The following is a 17,968-nucleotide window of genomic DNA, read 5'->3' on the forward strand; positions in this document are numbered from 1 at the left end:
ACCTGTTTAACTTTCTAACAACAACCAGTATGCAAACGGTAACAAAAGAGTGGATGTTGAAGTACATGGGATTTATTGTTTCACTTTTGTTTTTTATCATGGTATCGAATTGGTATCGAGAATCGTGGAATTTTACTGGTATTGGTTTTGACTACTAGATTCCTGGTAATGTGACATCCCTAATTGAATTATTATTAGTACACTTGTGGCCATAACAAATACAGGAAAGCATTGCAGTTATTGTACAAAAACGTACACTCCGACTTCAGTCAGGATTGTGTTGGAGGAAGCACTGAACTGAGCTGTTGACATACAGTTGATGTTTTGTTGTGCCTACCAAGTATTCAGCATCAATAAATAATCATTCTTGTTGCTTCCCGTAGACACGCGGCTGTATAAAGGATTCAAACAGTGCAATATGCTTCTGAGAAGACTTCAGCTCAATAAGAACCCCCACCATTCTCATAAATAACGTGCCTCTGTAAAATTAATTTAACATGCCTGTGAGCAGAATTAGACTTTCTAATTAAAAATCCTTTATTGTGCAATGGAGAGCTTCCATTATGACGGGTCACTAGTAGAGATCTAATATTCTATAAAGAGATTAAAGATGCACAGAGCAGAAAGTAGGTATCTGAATCATTTGCATCAGTGCTTAAAGAGAGAGAGAGAGAGAGAGAGAGAGAGAGAGAGAGAGAGAGAGAGAGAGAGAGAGAGAGAGAGAGTAATAAAGGGAACACGTACAGTATGAGCTTATTGTTTTAGTGCACACTCATAATGAACGAGTCTATGTATCGAGTCTATGTTCCTATAAAGGGATATTATGTACATTTTGGGACTGCAGTTAATTCCCTTTTAATTTAATTCAGGAAGTAATATAATAAAATCACTCATCTTATTCATAAATGTAGCAGACTGTTCCATTAACTGCTCTTACAGTTTACATATTGAACTTAAAGCCAAACTGTTCAATATTAAATAGGGCTGTCAAAGTTAACGTGATAATAACACGTTAACGCAAATTCATTTTTAATGGCACTAATTTCTTTAACGTGTTAACGCAACTTGCGATTTTTAGTTCGTAGTGGGCTCATTGGTACCTACCATGTCATACTAGCTTGGCGCGAAGGAGGATAAATAACGCTCCAAAAAAACTGGCATGGCCATTTTCAAAGAGGTCACTTGACCTCTGACCTCAAGATATGTGAATGAAAATGGGTTCTTTGGGTACCCACGAGTCTCCCCTTTACAGACATGCCCACTTTATGATCATCACATGCAGTTTGGGGTAAGTCATAGTCAAGTCAGCACACTGACACACTGACATGTTATGATTTGAGCATATTTTTTATGCTAAATGCAGTACCTGTGAGGGTTTCTGGACAATATTTGTCATTGTTTTGTGTTGTTAATTGATTTCCAATAATAAATATATATATATACATTTGCATAAAGAAAGCATATTTGCCCACTCCCATGTTGATAAGACTATTACATACTTGACAAATCTCCCTTTAAGGTACATTTTGAAGAAATAAAAAATGATTAATTGTAATTAACTATGGACAATCATGCAATTATTGCAATTAAATAGTTTAATCAATTGACAGCCCTAATAGTAAATAAATAAAAAAGACATTATGAAATAAATAATCATCTTAATAAACATGTGTCAAATATATAAATAAATGTTATTGTGAATAAAACAAACTTTTGAATTAACACTTACAAAACTCTACTGTTATTATTAGAATTTGAATAATTAAAAGTGCTATTGATAACGTTGATAACATTCAGCGACTAGATGTTGCATTCTCCCTCCCCCGTTCCATTGCATTTACGTCACAACAAGTCGTTTCCAGGCACTTACCGTCAATCTCAGCTATTTATCCCTTTTCCACACTAACTGACGACCCAGAGATACCACGTGATACCAACGTCGTTTTAATATTGGCTCACAAGCCTTTTTAGAAGTGGGAACCAAATGTCAGATATCTTCCACAGAGATAAACAAAACATTCATTTTGGACCCGGCAAAATTTATGATTTAAAATGTATTATTAATTTTTTTTGTTTACACATATTTATTTGTCTACATACAATTTTTATCAATAAGACCTTTTAATAGCTTTTCATAATAATGTCACTTATATATTTAACACAAATTTATTCAAATGACTATTTATTTAATAGTTATGAATTAATCAATTAATTTAATATTAATTACTTTGGGGTGCCATAAATAGCCCCCCAGGTTTGTTTTATTGCAATGAACTTAATGAACTATCCCGGCTCATTAAGCTGGGTTCATACCTGTTTTAGGATCCAGGCAGCCATCTCGTGTCCACAATCAAAGATGACGTGGAACTCCTTTGCCTTCTTCATCTCCTTCAGAAGTGGCTTGGCATCCTTGGTCTCTGTGGGCAGCTGTCGGATCTTCAAACGAATGTTGTATCGTGACGGCGCCTTGATCAGCTCCTGCAGTCGAATGAGACCTGCAGACAAAAGAGGACACATATAGCGTGTAAAAAGGAATTTTAAAGACGCGGCTACATCGTGTTTGATCTGCTGCCATTTTGAAGTATCTCCGATGCTGAGGAGGCCAACAAAAACTGGATTCAGGTTTTCTCAGCAGAAAAGGGCTCATATGCATGCCTTCCTAATCCACAGTCTATTGATCCTCCTACTCATGCTTGGCAAGCAAACAGACCTATCAAGAGAATTTAACACCAACCCAGCACATTGCACTCTTTTATACCAAAAGCACGAAATGCAAAGAACCTTCGATGTGCACCCTCCTACAGAGACTTCCAATCCCACAGAAGCCTCCCAAATGTTGATTCGCTCTCGTCTTCCGCGATACCACATACAGCAGCATGGAATAGGTTCAATTTTATCCTGATGGAAGGGCTGCGGTCAATCCCGCCTCTCCCGGTCCCGTCTCTCACACACACACTTCAGATGTGCTCTGATGAGAGAGGCTCTGTTTGCCCGGCTCGTACTTGCCCCCAGGGAGCCTGACGCCATCGTCACATATTGAGCTACAATCTTCACCTTTCATTTCTCGGGCCACACACTCAGGTAGAAAGCTCTCCGGGAGATACTGCGATGAGATTACAATGAGTTTCTCCCTCAGTAAAGAACTTCAGAGTGCAGGGATGAAAGAGGCTGGATTGATGGGAGAGATGATTACTTGTCATGGGTATAAAAATGGATGGAGCAGCGAGGATAGTTTGAGAGAGGGGACTGGAGGGAGATACGATTTTTTTTTTCCCGTGGAACCACTTTAAGATAGCTCAGCCTATTTTTTATTTTGAAATGAAGTGCTGTGTGAGCAGTTTAATGGTCTTACTGTGAGTGGGGCTGGGTCTCCCTGAGGCCTATAGAAAGATTGGTGTGAAATAGGAACATGCAGGTCTTGTTGTGAAAAGTACCATTGTGGGGAGGAATACTGAACCACCTAGAGCTTTCCTCAGGTAATCCCAATAGATCCCTACTCTGGGGCATGTCCGCGTCTCCCTGCTTTTGTTCGTGCCGACACTTTGGGAGGTGTTAGGCAAGAAAAAAAAAATATCTGTCAAGGGAGCTCAACGTTTGGGAAACACTGTCAGCGTAGATGTTTGTGGGCTCTGGCTAATGCCTTCAGACTTTCCCCCTGGATCTTCTAACGGCTGTGTGTGAATATTTTATCCCCTCCGATAGTTTTTCCTGCCAGCCGTCAGATAGGCTCCAATCAGCAACGCGGGGCCCTGGAGCATGAAGCTGTGTGATTACAGCCTGGGACCAGGTGGAAGCGGCGGGGGGAAAGCAACGCGCCTATGCAGCTGTCACACTTTTCAGGGGCGTCAGGTGTGTTTTAGCAGAAATGCTCCACAGAGGAGGCCCGAGCCGCTCCTATCTGACAGAGAGAGAGAGGCGAGGGGTCACCTTTTGGCATCTCGCTGGGGCAGTTTGCCGGAGAACGAGGGTGTTAACGTACTGAGCTCCGAGGCAGGAAGTGAAGAGAGGTCAAGGAGATGAGTCAGAATAATGTGGCAAGTGGGACGAGTCATAGGGATATTGTCCGAGGTTAGGGTACGGGCGCTATGCAAAAGTGAAAGTAGAGATGATGGAGGAAGAAAAACTATCACGCTGTTAAAAGGAACCGAAAATGGTTTAAATTTTTATTTAGCGGCACAATTTAGGAAGTCAACTACGAGACAATATTCATTTGCTCAGAGTAGGGAGTGAATTCATTATGCAACCTGTCGAAAATTTAAACCTCCTCTCAACTCTGTCTAATTTACCTACATTAAGCTGTCAACCACGTCACGCCAAATAGCTCATAAATTGCGACTGAGCATTTGAATATTGTTATCTTCTCTGGAGCGATTACACTTTACCTCATAAAAATATCGCCGCACTCCAGCTAAAATACGACTGGTCTTTTAAAACGCATATTATGAGCCACTCCACAAAGTCACACGATAGACGGAATGGCTCCCAGACACATTTGATAGCCGCCCTCAGAGACCAAGTGTCTCTGCGTGTTATTAACGTCTGTTGTCACAGCCCTACATACTACAATTCTGCATTGCATTAATCTGAAGAGACACCGGGTCATTCTGGGTAATGCGGTTCTCTTTTTTTTCCATGCTGCTGCTCACTCTCCTGGAAGACTGACATGGGCAGCACCTGCAGGACTGAGGGAGAACAGTAAGCTATTGATTTCTGAATTAACTTGACAGGTTACAAAGCACTCACTGAACTCTGAGCAGCAGTGCTGCTTTTTGTCGTCCACCTGGTACCTCTTGTTTTTCTGGACATTTTAAGGGGTAAAGGCTGCAGGTTTTAGACACTGTCACATAACAGGAGCACCACTGGAAGATGGAAGACAGACACCGACTGTACCTGTACCTGTGCTGTCGTCGTACACCACAGTGACCGTCCTCCACTTGAAGAAGTGCACCAGGTCGAGGATGGCTCTGCTGAGGGACGAGAAGTCGGGGTACAGGCTGACATAGTACGAGTCCCGGTTGTCCGACACCTGGTGCTTCCACTTGGTCTGGACGTGGGGCACTCCCAACGCATTGCAGATGGATTGGACTGCGTTGGCCGACGAGCTGTGTGAGGGGCCAAAAATGGCCGCCACCCCGAGGGAAAGTTGATCACATGCTGGTAGGGTGACAAGCAGAAGAAGCAACAAGTTAGCTTAAAGTTAGGGTTGGTAATGTTGAGAAACTAGCAACAGCATTCGAACCGAATTAAATAATTGGACGGGTTTATTACAGTCCTGTGAGAGCCACAAATATCAGATTTCATCTTTTTTTTTGTTCGAGTATTTGATTTTTTTTTTTTTTTCGTAATAATTTATTGGGAGTAACATCAGGTGTACAGAGACATACAAATAGAGCACACATATAAATGATTTTCCCTACATATTTTGGTATTTTTTCCCCCAAAGCTCCCTCCCACCACCACCCAACCCTCCCCCATTACGGATGCAAAAAGGATAAAGAACAAAAAACAAAGTTAAAACATTTTTTTTAAAAGAAAGAAAAGAAAAGAAAAGCAGATTAAAAAAATAAATTAAGATAAAATAAATAATAATAAATAGAGTACACATTGATAGTAATAATCATTATAGGATAAATCCCTAACTACAGATAAACTTTACCATGTACAAATGGACAAATGAACTCTTAGTGGTCATTTCTGTTTACATAAATCAATTTAGCTGATGGAGAGATACACATCTCATATGCCATAAGTCCATTAGTAAGCATTGGATTTATTGATTGCTGCCGGGATTAAAAGAGAATTTCAACAAATATAACAAATTAATGATTTTGAAGAACATTACCAACCCTAGCTTTAATGCTTCTGTTGGGTTTTTAAATACCACTGTTTCTAAACGTTTTTGGTGTTCAATTTTTGCCCACATGTGTCACCCCAAAAAAACAATAAGTAACCAGAACAGGCGCTTCATAATGGTCACAGCCCAGCTGATGGGGAGGGGGGACATGTATGCACGCACACGAGCATAATGGGTGGTGCGAAACACATTTCTGCCAATGCTTTTATACAATTCCACTTATCTACTGGTGGCTGTAATGTGCCAACAAATGCAGCACTGTGCCAGCAAAGGCAGAGAAGAAGAAAACTGCTAGCGAGGAAAAAAATTATATAAAAATGCAGGTTTTAAAACTATCAAATGTAAATGTAGAAGCCTATTTTATCAATTTAACGTCAAGCCGTTGTGGCCATTTAGACAGTTCAGACTGTATTAGTGTTAAGATGGCGTCAGACTACTATTCCAGTATAGTGCGTACATTTCACATTTAAATAATACAATAATGGACAGTAAATACAGTGCACTGTAGAGTAAATAGAGTGTGATCCCAGCAAATGATTGTCTAAATGGATTTTCTGTGTTTGACTCCAGTCTTTGATAGTTAATGTTCAATCCACCTAATCTGTGAGCTGTTACACCAAACAGTCATCAGCAAACATTTCAAGTGGATTTGCAGAAACAAACTTTGTTCCTCGTACTAAATGTTTAAACTCTTTCATGTCAAGTGTTGTCATTTTCATTACTTTGTCACTGTTAAGAATACCTTTCTTAAATGCATGGGAGCCATATGACAAACCATTTATTTCTTCATTTCTGACATATGTTGCTGCAACTAAACAGATCTAGACAATGAAAAACAATTCCATAGGAAAGTAACAAGCACTCATGGTGAGGTTCTGCTAAATATCTCCTGACTCACCTTTCCTGGAGGCCTCAAAGCTGTCGAAGATGTTTATTCTCTGGATGTCATAGGTCAGCGTGGTGTTGGGGAGCAAGGTGCGGTTCCTGTTGATTGTGTTCAAGGCAAATTTAAAGGCTAGTTCCTCTGCTCCCGAAGGGCCGCTCTCAATGGACTCAAATATTCCTCCTGTGGGTCAAGAAAAAAACAAAAAACAAGACCTCTGAGTATCCATTTCCAAATCAGATTCCTTAACACTGTCATTCAAGTAAATGGTCGATATGATGCGGGCAATTACAGCTCAAGCGGCGCTATCATTTTTAACACTGATGCTATTGTGTTCAATGCTTTACACGGCTCAGCCAGACGCCGTCATGAAACTGATTTACAGTGCCGATTTGGATTCTCAGCTGATTTGCATTCTGTGGCAGTTGTCGGCGTAATTACAGGCAATTAGTTACATTGGGCGGTGAGTTCAGGGGTGAGTGCCCTTCTTTAACTCCCTCACTCAGCCTTGACAGAAAGGTTCACTCTTCCACTTTGTCCCATTGATTTCAGCGATTCTCAAACGAGAGGAGAGCGAAGACAGACACGAGAGCGCAGGGAGCAGAGAAATGAGGGCAAAAAGGCAAAAAGGTAGAGGAAAGGAAAAAAGCCAAGGGAGGAATCAGACAGATATTTAAAGTGGGGCAAGAAGAGAAAAGACAGACGTAGAGAAGGAGGAGGCCAATCAAATCAGAAAACATCAGGAAGCTTAATTACACCCATTAAAGACAAATCGACTCAGAAGTTCAAATGATTATCTCTGCATCACATTTGACTATTACTGTGGTTGATTGTTAATGGAGGAGCGTCCCGATGGGAGTTTCACGCTGTGCCCACCCGAGAAATCTTGTTACCTTTTGGATATATCTGCGAATCACACCTCGCGATGCTCATTAATTGTCAAAGTAAAAGCCTCGACATAAAAATAAACAATACACGCTGTTTCGGCACGCCGCACGAGCCAGACAATATAATTACCAAGTAAGGTGTTGTCAACTTAAAACAGCTCCCTTCAGACTTGTCAATTATTTTGAGCTGAACAAAGACGATTAAAGCTCCAGATGGTCCGCCAATGTGGTTCAGAATCCTAAACAGAGGAAGGCAATGTTTGAACACCAGAGTAATGTGTCTCAATTCAAGATTGTGTCAAGACATAATTTACCTGCATGCATTTGGCAATCACAAAAAAATGCATGTCAGTCAATTTGACCCCGATGTACATGAACAACGATCAAATGTACATGCTCTAAATATTAGGGCTGTCAAAGTTAACGCTATAATAAGGCCTTAACGCAAATTCATTTAGACGCCACTAATTTCTTTAACACGATTTTTAGGTTGTAGCGGGCTCAGTTTCTAGACTAGAAAACCTAAAGAATTCATTGGTACCAACCATGTCATACTAGCTTGTCGCGTAGGAGGTTAAATAACGCTCTGAACTTACGCCAAATTTTGACGAGGAAAAACTGGCATAGCCATTTTCAAATAGGTCCCTTGACCTCTGACCTCAAGATATATGAATTAAAATGGGTTCTATGGGTACCCACGAGTCTCCCCTTTACAGACATGCCCACTTTACGATAACCACATCCAGTTTGGGGCAAGTCATAGTCAAGTCAGCACACTGACACACTGACAGCTGTTGTTGCCTGTTGGGCTTCAGTTTGCCATGTTATGATTTGAGCATATTTTTTATGCTAAATGCAGTACCTGTGAGGGTTTCTGGACAATATCTGTCATTGTCATGTATTGTTAATTGATTTCTAATAATAAATATATACACACATTTGCATAAAGGAAGTGCATTTGTCCACTCCCATGTTGATAAGAGTATTAAATACTTGACAAATCTCCATTTACGGTATATTTTGAACAGAAAAATGTGCGATTAATTTAGGATTCATTGCGATTAACTATGGACAATCATGCTATTTATCGCGATTTCATATTTTAATTGGGTGACGCCTACAAAATATATCATTTTTTTTATTCGATCCATCTTATCTTAATGCAAGGGCATACTTTATTTTAGGTGTAAATGGTGCCAGTAAGAACGATCACAGTAGCTTCACACATCCGTCATGAGAAAGAGGTGGAGTCATGTTGTAGGCGGTGCATTATGACGGAGTATATGTCCCATATTACAGTTTCAAAGAGAATGTTTCTATGTCAAACCTCTGAAACAGCTGTAGACTCGAGCAACTACTTTCAACTTTCTAAATAAACATAACAAAAAAAAGGGGCAAACCCCACGTTACGAAAGCTGGTACACCTTAGAGGACGGGCTAAATCCTGAGAAAGCTTTACAGAAATCAAACTTAAAAGAGAATGGATGACGGGGGGAAAAGATGAAAGGCGGGTTGTGAGAGCAGCTCTGAGAAAAACTGAGAAAAAGTCAAGAGCAGAGTTCAACAGTCCATCCACGGCTCGCATCCTCTCGGAGGACAGAGAGTCGGTTTGACGAAATCCAAACTGAAAAAAAGTTTAAAGCCTGTTTATCGATTCTATTACAGAGAGACAGGGAAGAGTGAGACTGAAAGAGAAAAAGACAGAGTGACGCATTTATTAAAAGAGTGAGAGCTGTACAGTAACAGACACAGCAGCTATAAATAGCGATTGGCCGGAGTTATAGAAAAGGGGTGCGGGAGGGGTAAAGGAGATGTCATTAACTTGAGCTTTATCACTGTCATGACACACCCATATGTTGGGCTTCTTTATTTTATGTTATAGCAATTTCTTTTATATATATAGTCCAGTAGAGAATTGAAGACATGGAGACGAAAGGAGAGACGGATGTCGCAGCGGAAGATGAGAGTAAACCTATAAAAGCACTTTAGGACATGTTTTGTGCTTCGCTGTCATTGAGTGATAATAATGAGCTGCCATACAGCAATGTGATGTGAACATGCTGCTATTCATGGCATCCCATCTCACTGAAATTGCACATTAATCTGCAAAAGAGCGAAAACCCGAGAATCACCATTAAAAGATGATTGGAATCATGTCAGTCTGACCTAATAGATAATTATTACACTATTGCCCCAAGGGAGCAGACAGAGCTCTACTGGCCTGTTCAACGAGTTTGAAAATGAGCATAAGGATATTAAGTTATGCTCATCGGATTTCTTTGGCACGCTGTGTATGGCTCAGACATGCTGGTTTAAAACTAATCATATACGTTTGAGGACACTGGAGAGCAGGGGCATTAAATTAAGTCCACAAAGGGTTACGTTTAGTATTCCCATGGAGGTTTCAAGCATTACATTACAGAGAACACAGAGAACGAAATGGTTATTGTTTGATTCAATGTAGCATGCTACACGAGAATGTTTCCACAGTATTGTTTAAACTAAATTAGGGCTGTCAAAGTTAACATGATAATAATTTCAGAGGTTGTAGAGGGCTCAGTTTTAACCGTGCCATGCAAGCTTGTCAGGAAGAATGCAAAATAACACTACGAAGTTAAACTAAATTTTGGCGAGGAAAAACTGTCATGGCATTTTCAAAGAGGTCGCTTGACCTCTGACCTCAAGATATGTGAATAAAAATGGGTTCTATGGGTACCCACGAGTCTTTTTCATGCCAAATGCAGTACCTGTGAGGGTTTCTGGACAATATTTGTCACTGTTTTGTGTTGTTAATTGATTTCCAATAATAGATATATGCATACATTTTCATAAAGAAAGCATATTTTTCCACTCCCATGTTGATAAGAGTATGAAATACTGGACAAATCTCCCTTTAATGTAAATTTTGAACAGAAAAAAAAAAATGTGCGATTAATCACGATTAATCATAGACAATCATGCGATTAAATATTTGAATCAATTGACAGCCCTAAACTGAATCCAACATTAAGATTTCTTCCCAACCAAACTGGATTTTGGCTGTAATCTATATTTAGCTTGCTAACGACACTCGGTCTTGTCTTGTCCGACCTCCTCTGAGCACTTGGCGTCGTGGTCCGTCTGATTGCAGGTGTGTGAGTTACAGCTGAGATAATCAGCGTGTACGTGAATTATAGTGCCGCCATCATTGGGACTGGTGTGAATTATAGTGCAAATGAAAGCTCTGAGTGAGTTATGAGCTGGATAATCACCCTGACGAGAAAACAGGCCTGCTGATCTGTGTGTCTGTGTGTGTGTGTGTGTGTCTGTGTGTGTGGATGTGAGAGAGCGAGAGAGCCTGAGTAGAAAGTGGAAATGAAAAGCATGAGGGGGGGGGGAGGCGTCTCCTCTATGTAAATTTGACTCCCTTTTAATGTTTGTTCACAGTTAATCAAGCACATTTTGGATTGATTATTATAAAGTGACTTTGTTGCCGGCTTTATTTCTGTAAGAAATTAATTCAAATTGAAACGATTTCCTGTAAATAGAAATCATTCATACATCACAAACAATATAAATGAACATACCTTACCTTTTGGTAAAACATAATTCTGCTGCTCTTAACAAAGATTAAAACGGACCCCATAATTCTGTGACCATACTAGCAGGGAGAGTGCATTTACTACCAACAGAAAAAGGCTTACTTACTAAAGCATGAATGAAAACACAATTAGCCCTCTCTACTCAAGGATGCTTTTGTACACTGAGAGATAGTAGTCAGATATGTTGCCATGGCGACTCGTGCATCTATGCTATGGCTGAGAGGCATCGGCAGTTCTGGAATCTGGGCAGCTGATTGGTGGAGGAAGGGCGTTGTGATAGTGCAGACGGCCTGTCTCTGTGACTAATGACCAACAGCGCAGCTGCAGGATAGTGCTGGGCTGTAGGGTGGGTGCCATGGCAACCGGCGAGCCACCCTGTCGCTAGGGCAAGTGGCCCAGGTATGAACGTGAAGTAGCTCAGTTAGGCTCCAAGACCTCAACCCACCACACCCCTACACCCCTGGCCTGGTTCTGTCTCCCTCCGTCTCTCAGCTGGTGAGCATCAGTGCTCGGAGCCAAGAGGCAGGAGGCAAAAGTGATGGAAACGCTCCGTAAATATCCCCCGAAATTCCCGATGGGAGCGCTCCCTGACATGTTTGGCGGTGAATGGGACATGATGCATGAAGGCCTGCGGAGAGTCGCCGCCCCTGGTCATTAATCTGAAGATCCCCTTGCGGTAGACTGACCTTCCTCCGCCGCACAAGGGCCAATTCTCTCTCACGCTGAAAATCCCGCAGAAATCTGACCGGGGCATGGGATACATCAACTGTGCAGGATGCTCGCCGGTGCTATGATATCACACAAACAAACCAGCATCAATGTAATCTGTAGAGAACTCATCTGAGAGCTATTTTCAAGGAAATTAAGTCCTGATGTATGACCTTATGTCTCATAAAAAGTCATCCTTTTAACATTATTTGTTTGCTGAAGACTGACAATGTATTACATAAATGCTGCTTTAATACTGTTAGTAGCAGAGTCGATACATAACGGTATTATTTGACCAGCTACATCTTCTCTGGCCTTGGCTCAGACTATATAATAACTTGGTATTGCACGAGCAATATAAAGAAAGAAGAAACTTGCATAAAAGAGGTAAATTTTTCTAAGAAGATGGAGATCTTGCTAGAGTCTAGTGAACATATTCAGGAGCCAGACTTTAGCTTAAATCCAATTAGAGACATAAAAGTAAAATCAATAGGGTGAAATACTAGTATTAGAAGAATTCAGGTGTTATATAGCATGATAGAGCGAGCTATAAAAACGTTAAAAAGGATCCACCAGTTAAAAAAGCATAATAAAAAGGTCAATGAATGTGCTGAGTCAGCAATCACTCAATAACTTAATCAATCACCCTGTTAAGAGTTATGGAAACTGAGCATGAAAACCACTAGAAAGCAGCTTACGTGAACAACAGTTTAGCTGTTGTTATCTGACTTGTTGTGTGTGTTTTTTTCTCCAGGATAGAATCACTCCTGTCACCCTAAAGCCTCTTGACACTGGACTGGACTGGACTGTCACCTGCCACTGCGCGACGCTAAGCCCCTCAGGCTGACTCACACACTCGAGCATACTCGTGTGAACACACACAATCACGCAGCCCTCAGATTGAGCCTAAACACACCCGTCAGGTAAGAAAACAAGCGAGTCTCGGAGAGAAAATGTGACTGATGTGAGAATTTAAGGCCCACGCCTGCGGCATTCAGACACACCTATAAGCTCAGCTACACTAATAATAATTAGCTCTACCATTGCCAAAAGGTCAATTTCATCAATCTCCTGTAATGAGCACACACACGGTGTTCAATTAGACATGTGTGCTGCCACCCTCGTCCCTGACCCGGCTCCAAGTAGGAAACCAGTGATCATATAACATGTATTAATTCGGAGCGTTGGCAACAGATGTGCTAATTTGCCCGGCTCTCTCTATTCACAATATAATGTGCCAGCTCCCTCCTCAAAATATGTGCTAATTTGCGAGAGCTCATTGTGGATGTGCGAAACTACCGGCTGACATTTTGTGTGCTAATTTGTCAAGCAGGGACCCCCTTTCGGTACTAATTGTGCCAAACTGTGAGTACACTTCCACAGGCCTTGAATTGCTGAAGTCCCAAATGACTTCTGTCTGCTCGCGGTTTCCAGCCTCTCCACCGCTGAAAGGAAATACTTACCACTGTGAAAATAAGACGTATAAGCACTAAGTGCAAAGGCTCGCTCGCACACACACACACACACACACAAAAATATGCGGCTGCTCTCGAGATTAGACGAGCTCCTTAAAGAAACATAGGAGTGCAGCTAGAGTCAAACGCTGTGGTGGTTGTGTAGTATCATCAAACACACACTAACAGCCTGTTCCCCAGATTAAAAAAGCTGCTTACAGGAACACAAGGTCATAACTGTAGTTTACTGTGATGATGTGTTCTATTAAAATGAACTGTTTTGCTGGAATAGAAAGCTGCACAATTTAGAGGACCGTACTTGAGTTTTACCTACTTAGACAAACATAGAAACAGCGAGAGGTTTTGTAGTGTCAGTACAAAAGAGAAGCTTTTTTTTTTTTCTACATGTCCAAAAAGAATTTCATTAAAATCGTCAAACAATATTTTACAACGGGCAGATAAATCTATTTAGGGCTGCAACTTCAAATGAGTTTCATTGTTGCTTTATCTGACAAATATTCTTTCGATTGATTGACTAATTGTTTGGTCTAAAAAAATACATATGCCCATCACAATTCCCTAATGCACAAGAGGATGTCTTAAAATAGCTTGTTTTTGTACGACCTCCAAATAATGTTCTGTTGATCAACTCAACATTAATGAGTTCTTTTTGGCTTTAATTCTTTTCAATACTCAAGTAAAGTACTTGGCAAGCAAAAGCCATCTAGGGGTGTAAGAAAATATCGAAAATATTGATAATATCGCGATATTATGTTTTGTGATACTGTATCAATTCTCACAAATTGATGAAAACTATTGATTTTTAATTAATAGTTTACATGCAAATATTATTTCAGACAATACTTAATTTCATTTGCAAAGAGATGCACCCTCTCAGTGTATGAGCCCTCTCATAGTAGTGCTATGATGTTGGATGTTACAGGGACTGTGATAAATGCAAATGCAGATCCCACTGTACTGATTGCATAAAAAATATATTTTTTAACTCAGATTTTATGCATGTGGTGTTGTGTTCTTTACATAACTTTATATGACAGTTTTCCTAAAATTAGATTTTTTTTAAGAAATCGCAATAAATCACCTTGCTTACAGTATCGCAATATACTGAATCGTAACCCCTGTATCATGATAAGTATTGTATTGCCAGATTATTGCTAATACACAGCCTAGTCTTTTTCAAAAATGCAATCAATCAGTTTTCCTTTATGGAAATTTATGTTTGTTAGTCTGTGGAAATTTAAAATCTAATAAATACTGTACCAAATTGTCGTTCTTATTTGTTTAGGTGAAACATGCAGGAGCTCATTCAGTACAAATCACATATACTTTATGTTACTACCAACCATTTTCCAAACCTGGAGTTGCAACATAAAGGAAACTGTGAGCACCTTACTTGCAAAGAGTAAAAATATCTATTAAAGCTTTCGATGCACAAATGAACAGAAGCTCACGGAGCAGCAGACAGACTGTAACATGACATGCAGAAAAGGTGGCGAGGCGTTTGGAGCTATTTGCAAGCAAAGAGTTTTCAATTGTCTTTATGTTCATGTCTGTATCTGACAGGTACCAAAGCTAAGAGTTTGTTGTTTGATTTTTGAACGCATCCATCTCACCTGCCCAAATATTCCTGGGTATAACATGAAATATTCAGGGGTATTACCATGGAAACAAGAGTTATACAAATCACAGGCGAACATACCTATTAGTATATAACTAATAGGCGTGTTTGTCATCCTGGTTGCCACAATAGCACACGGTGTGTAAATGCACTCAATAAATGTGGCAATAAAGTTTGTCATCATCATAACAAATATACACCACAGGGTTTAACGATAATTCAATATGATAATTTATCGTACTTCATTGGAATCGTATCGTGATGAAATCATATATCGAGATATCGTGATACACAATAACGTCGTCTAAATTGATAATAACAAGCACATACTAACTCAGATTTCTCAGAAAATCTGAATTGATAAGAATTATACTAATTGGATTACCCCAGTGTAATTAAATCAAACTATTGTCTTAATCTGATATTTGTATTTCTGTGCATGTATAGTCAGTGTATAGCTGGACATATTTATTAATTTTTTCTCTATAATTTCACTTGAAACTGTTCATTTTGCACTAATTAAATTAGAAAATATTCAGTACTTTTCTTTTGTAAAGTATTTAATTAACATTTGAGTATACAAAAATGGGCTTTACCATGTGGTTATTAGAATATTTATTTACTGAATTACCAGAAAACATGCTATATCGTGATATACTGTATATCGCTATCAAGTAGGGCTGCACAATTAATCAAAATTTTAGCGAAATCGCAATATGTCCTACTGCAAATTTTCAAATTGCAGGATGAGAAGGAACTTGCAATATTTTTTAAAGGTGAAATGTGTCAAAATATAATTTTAAATATCACAGCTGTGGCATGAAAATGCATTTTAGTGAAAATAAATCCTAGTATTTGATGGATGCACATGCATTTTGGGAAAAAATACAGTGACTTACACAGTTGTGGGTTTTATGAGCCTTCGAGCTCCCACACTTCATATCTGACTTCCAAGTATAAACACGAGTACTCCCAAAACAGCCGTCACAAGGTTATAAAGTTCAAGTAAATAACACAAATCCCAAAACTGCATTCGGGAGTCTTTTTCCTGCCAACACAGAAAAATATGTGATTTGGCTCTAATAAACAGGCCATAGGGAGCGAGTGGGACCGGTTATTGAACAGAATGCTTCCTGATGCTTCATGCCTCACCCGTCTCTGCCATTTTTCCTTCCGTGCCCCATCTTTTCCTCTCCTTTATCAAAACGGCCACACACACACACACACACACACAGCCTTCCCCGTTCCCACTGACTAGAGTACGTCTCCTGGTGGCCTCGGCAGGTGACAGATGGCGACCTCACAGCGCTGCTCACTGTAAAATGAGTTTTAATCAAGCCTAAGCACGTGTGAGAGATGCTAATTATCCACTGCAGGCTAAGAGAGGCAGGAGTCCAGCCTCGCCAACATTGCTACTATGCGTGTGCGTCTCTGGGTTTGCTGTATCACTTTCCCCATTGTGATAAAAAAACGCATTATTATTCATTTATGGCACCGCAGCTGAGAAGGCAGGATGGACTGGGTGTCTCACGCGTCCCTGAACACTCGAGCCCTCAAGCTGTATCGCTCACCAAAATAAATATAGATGAGAACTTGACTACCAGTAATCTTGGAGTCTTAAAACAAACTCTCCGAAAGTAAAGCAGTGGGATTTCCAACTGTCTCTCGGCACGCTCGCCAAAAAAGACTCTCACACTATTGTGCCATTTCTGACATGGAACCATCCGAAAAGAGTGCGATAGGGAGGATAAACTTTCATTACAACATGCATTTAGCATGTACGATACGCAGCCAACCTTGGACTAGAGCTAAAAAGAAGTTTAATTTATAATGTTGCAATTAGGTCACAGCAAATGAGACAAGACTCCATCGCCCTCTTCGCTCCCTACGCCGCCCTCATTCCAATTCTCCCGCTCATCAAAATGGCCCTGTATTACACTCTATCCATTGTCATTTTCGAACAAAATGGCTGTAAAATTAGACTCCCGTTCTTGTAGAAGGGCAGATGTTATCTCCATCGGAGCCAAAAGGTCAAGAATTAATTCAGGAGCCGGCTCTTTAATGCTCACAGCTCACAGTTTTTGTAGGGCGATGGGAGAGAGGGGGGGGTAAGACGTTTTACAGGATTTCAGTAATCTGATTAGAATAATTTTTAATCTTCATGAATTTAGAGATACTTGCCGAGAAGGTAGGTTATTATTTTCAGATAGGTAACAACAAGCAACTGACTTTAATAGGCCATGAAGAAAAATATAAATATATACAGTATGTCGGGCGATAATGTTCTTACACAGACATATTACAATCATGCAGAGAGTCATTGGTAGCTGGTTTGCAGTGCATTCAAACTAGAGTTCCTTCACCGCAGTAAATCCATATGGTATCTATATTGCCTCATCAAAGCCATTTCTGTCATGAAAAGAATATGGCGACTATAGAGGAGGCATTAGAAGGGCTGGTTTTAAGCCTTGAGACAAATGAGTATATATAAAGTAAGTCGTGGTGATGAAAGCGACAGCACGGCGTTCTATTCCAGGATCGGAGGGGAGTGCAATGAGAACTGAAAAAAGGTATTCTTTGCTTTGAAATTCAAAAGGTACAAAAGGAAAAAGAGGTTCGGTATGTGTGTGTCATATGAGGATTCGTGCCTTTTGTGTGCAAGGACACTGAGACCAGGGGACGAGGGGAACAAGGCCTGATGATAGTAGGAGAGAGAACAAAGTGGAGGGGAAGGACCAGCAGACAAGCCGAGAGCCAAAGGGAGACAAAGACGACACGGAGAGAAGGACAGCGGAGGACAAAGGGGGAAAAAGGAATGAGAAAATGGACATTTTTTGGGGGATTTTGCATATTGATTTGATGCTGAAAGTGCAGCCCGTCAGATGGGGTTATAAAACAACAGGTGATGGCCATGATGTCTAAAGTCAGAGTAAGCTGCAGGACACACGCAGATGGTGCAGAG

At 40.4% G+C, this 17,968-nt stretch overlaps 1 protein-coding gene across 3 annotated transcripts in view; it reads right to left on the reverse strand.

Annotated features, from left to right (window-relative positions):
* The window catches only part of LOC141756060 (glutamate receptor ionotropic, kainate 2-like), a 71,959-nt gene that overhangs the window by 37,951 nt on the left and 16,040 nt on the right, over nt 1–17,968 (reverse strand). For 2 of the 3 annotated variants that reach the window (XM_074615508.1, XM_074615506.1), the window contains exons 2-4: nt 6,753–6,920; nt 4,891–5,154; nt 2,314–2,495 (exon numbers count right to left, since the gene is read on the reverse strand). In XM_074615508.1, the coding sequence (XP_074471609.1) occupies nt 2,314–2,495; nt 4,891–5,154; nt 6,753–6,920 (614 nt within the window). The remainder of the gene's footprint in view (nt 1–2,313; nt 2,496–4,890; nt 5,155–6,752; nt 6,921–17,968) is intronic. The other variant, XM_074615507.1, reaches the window with a different exon arrangement.

Source organism: Sebastes fasciatus, chromosome 18, assembly GCF_043250625.1.
Source record: "Sebastes fasciatus isolate fSebFas1 chromosome 18, fSebFas1.pri, whole genome shotgun sequence".
Classification (NCBI taxonomy): Eukaryota; Metazoa; Chordata; class Actinopteri; order Perciformes; family Sebastidae; genus Sebastes; species Sebastes fasciatus.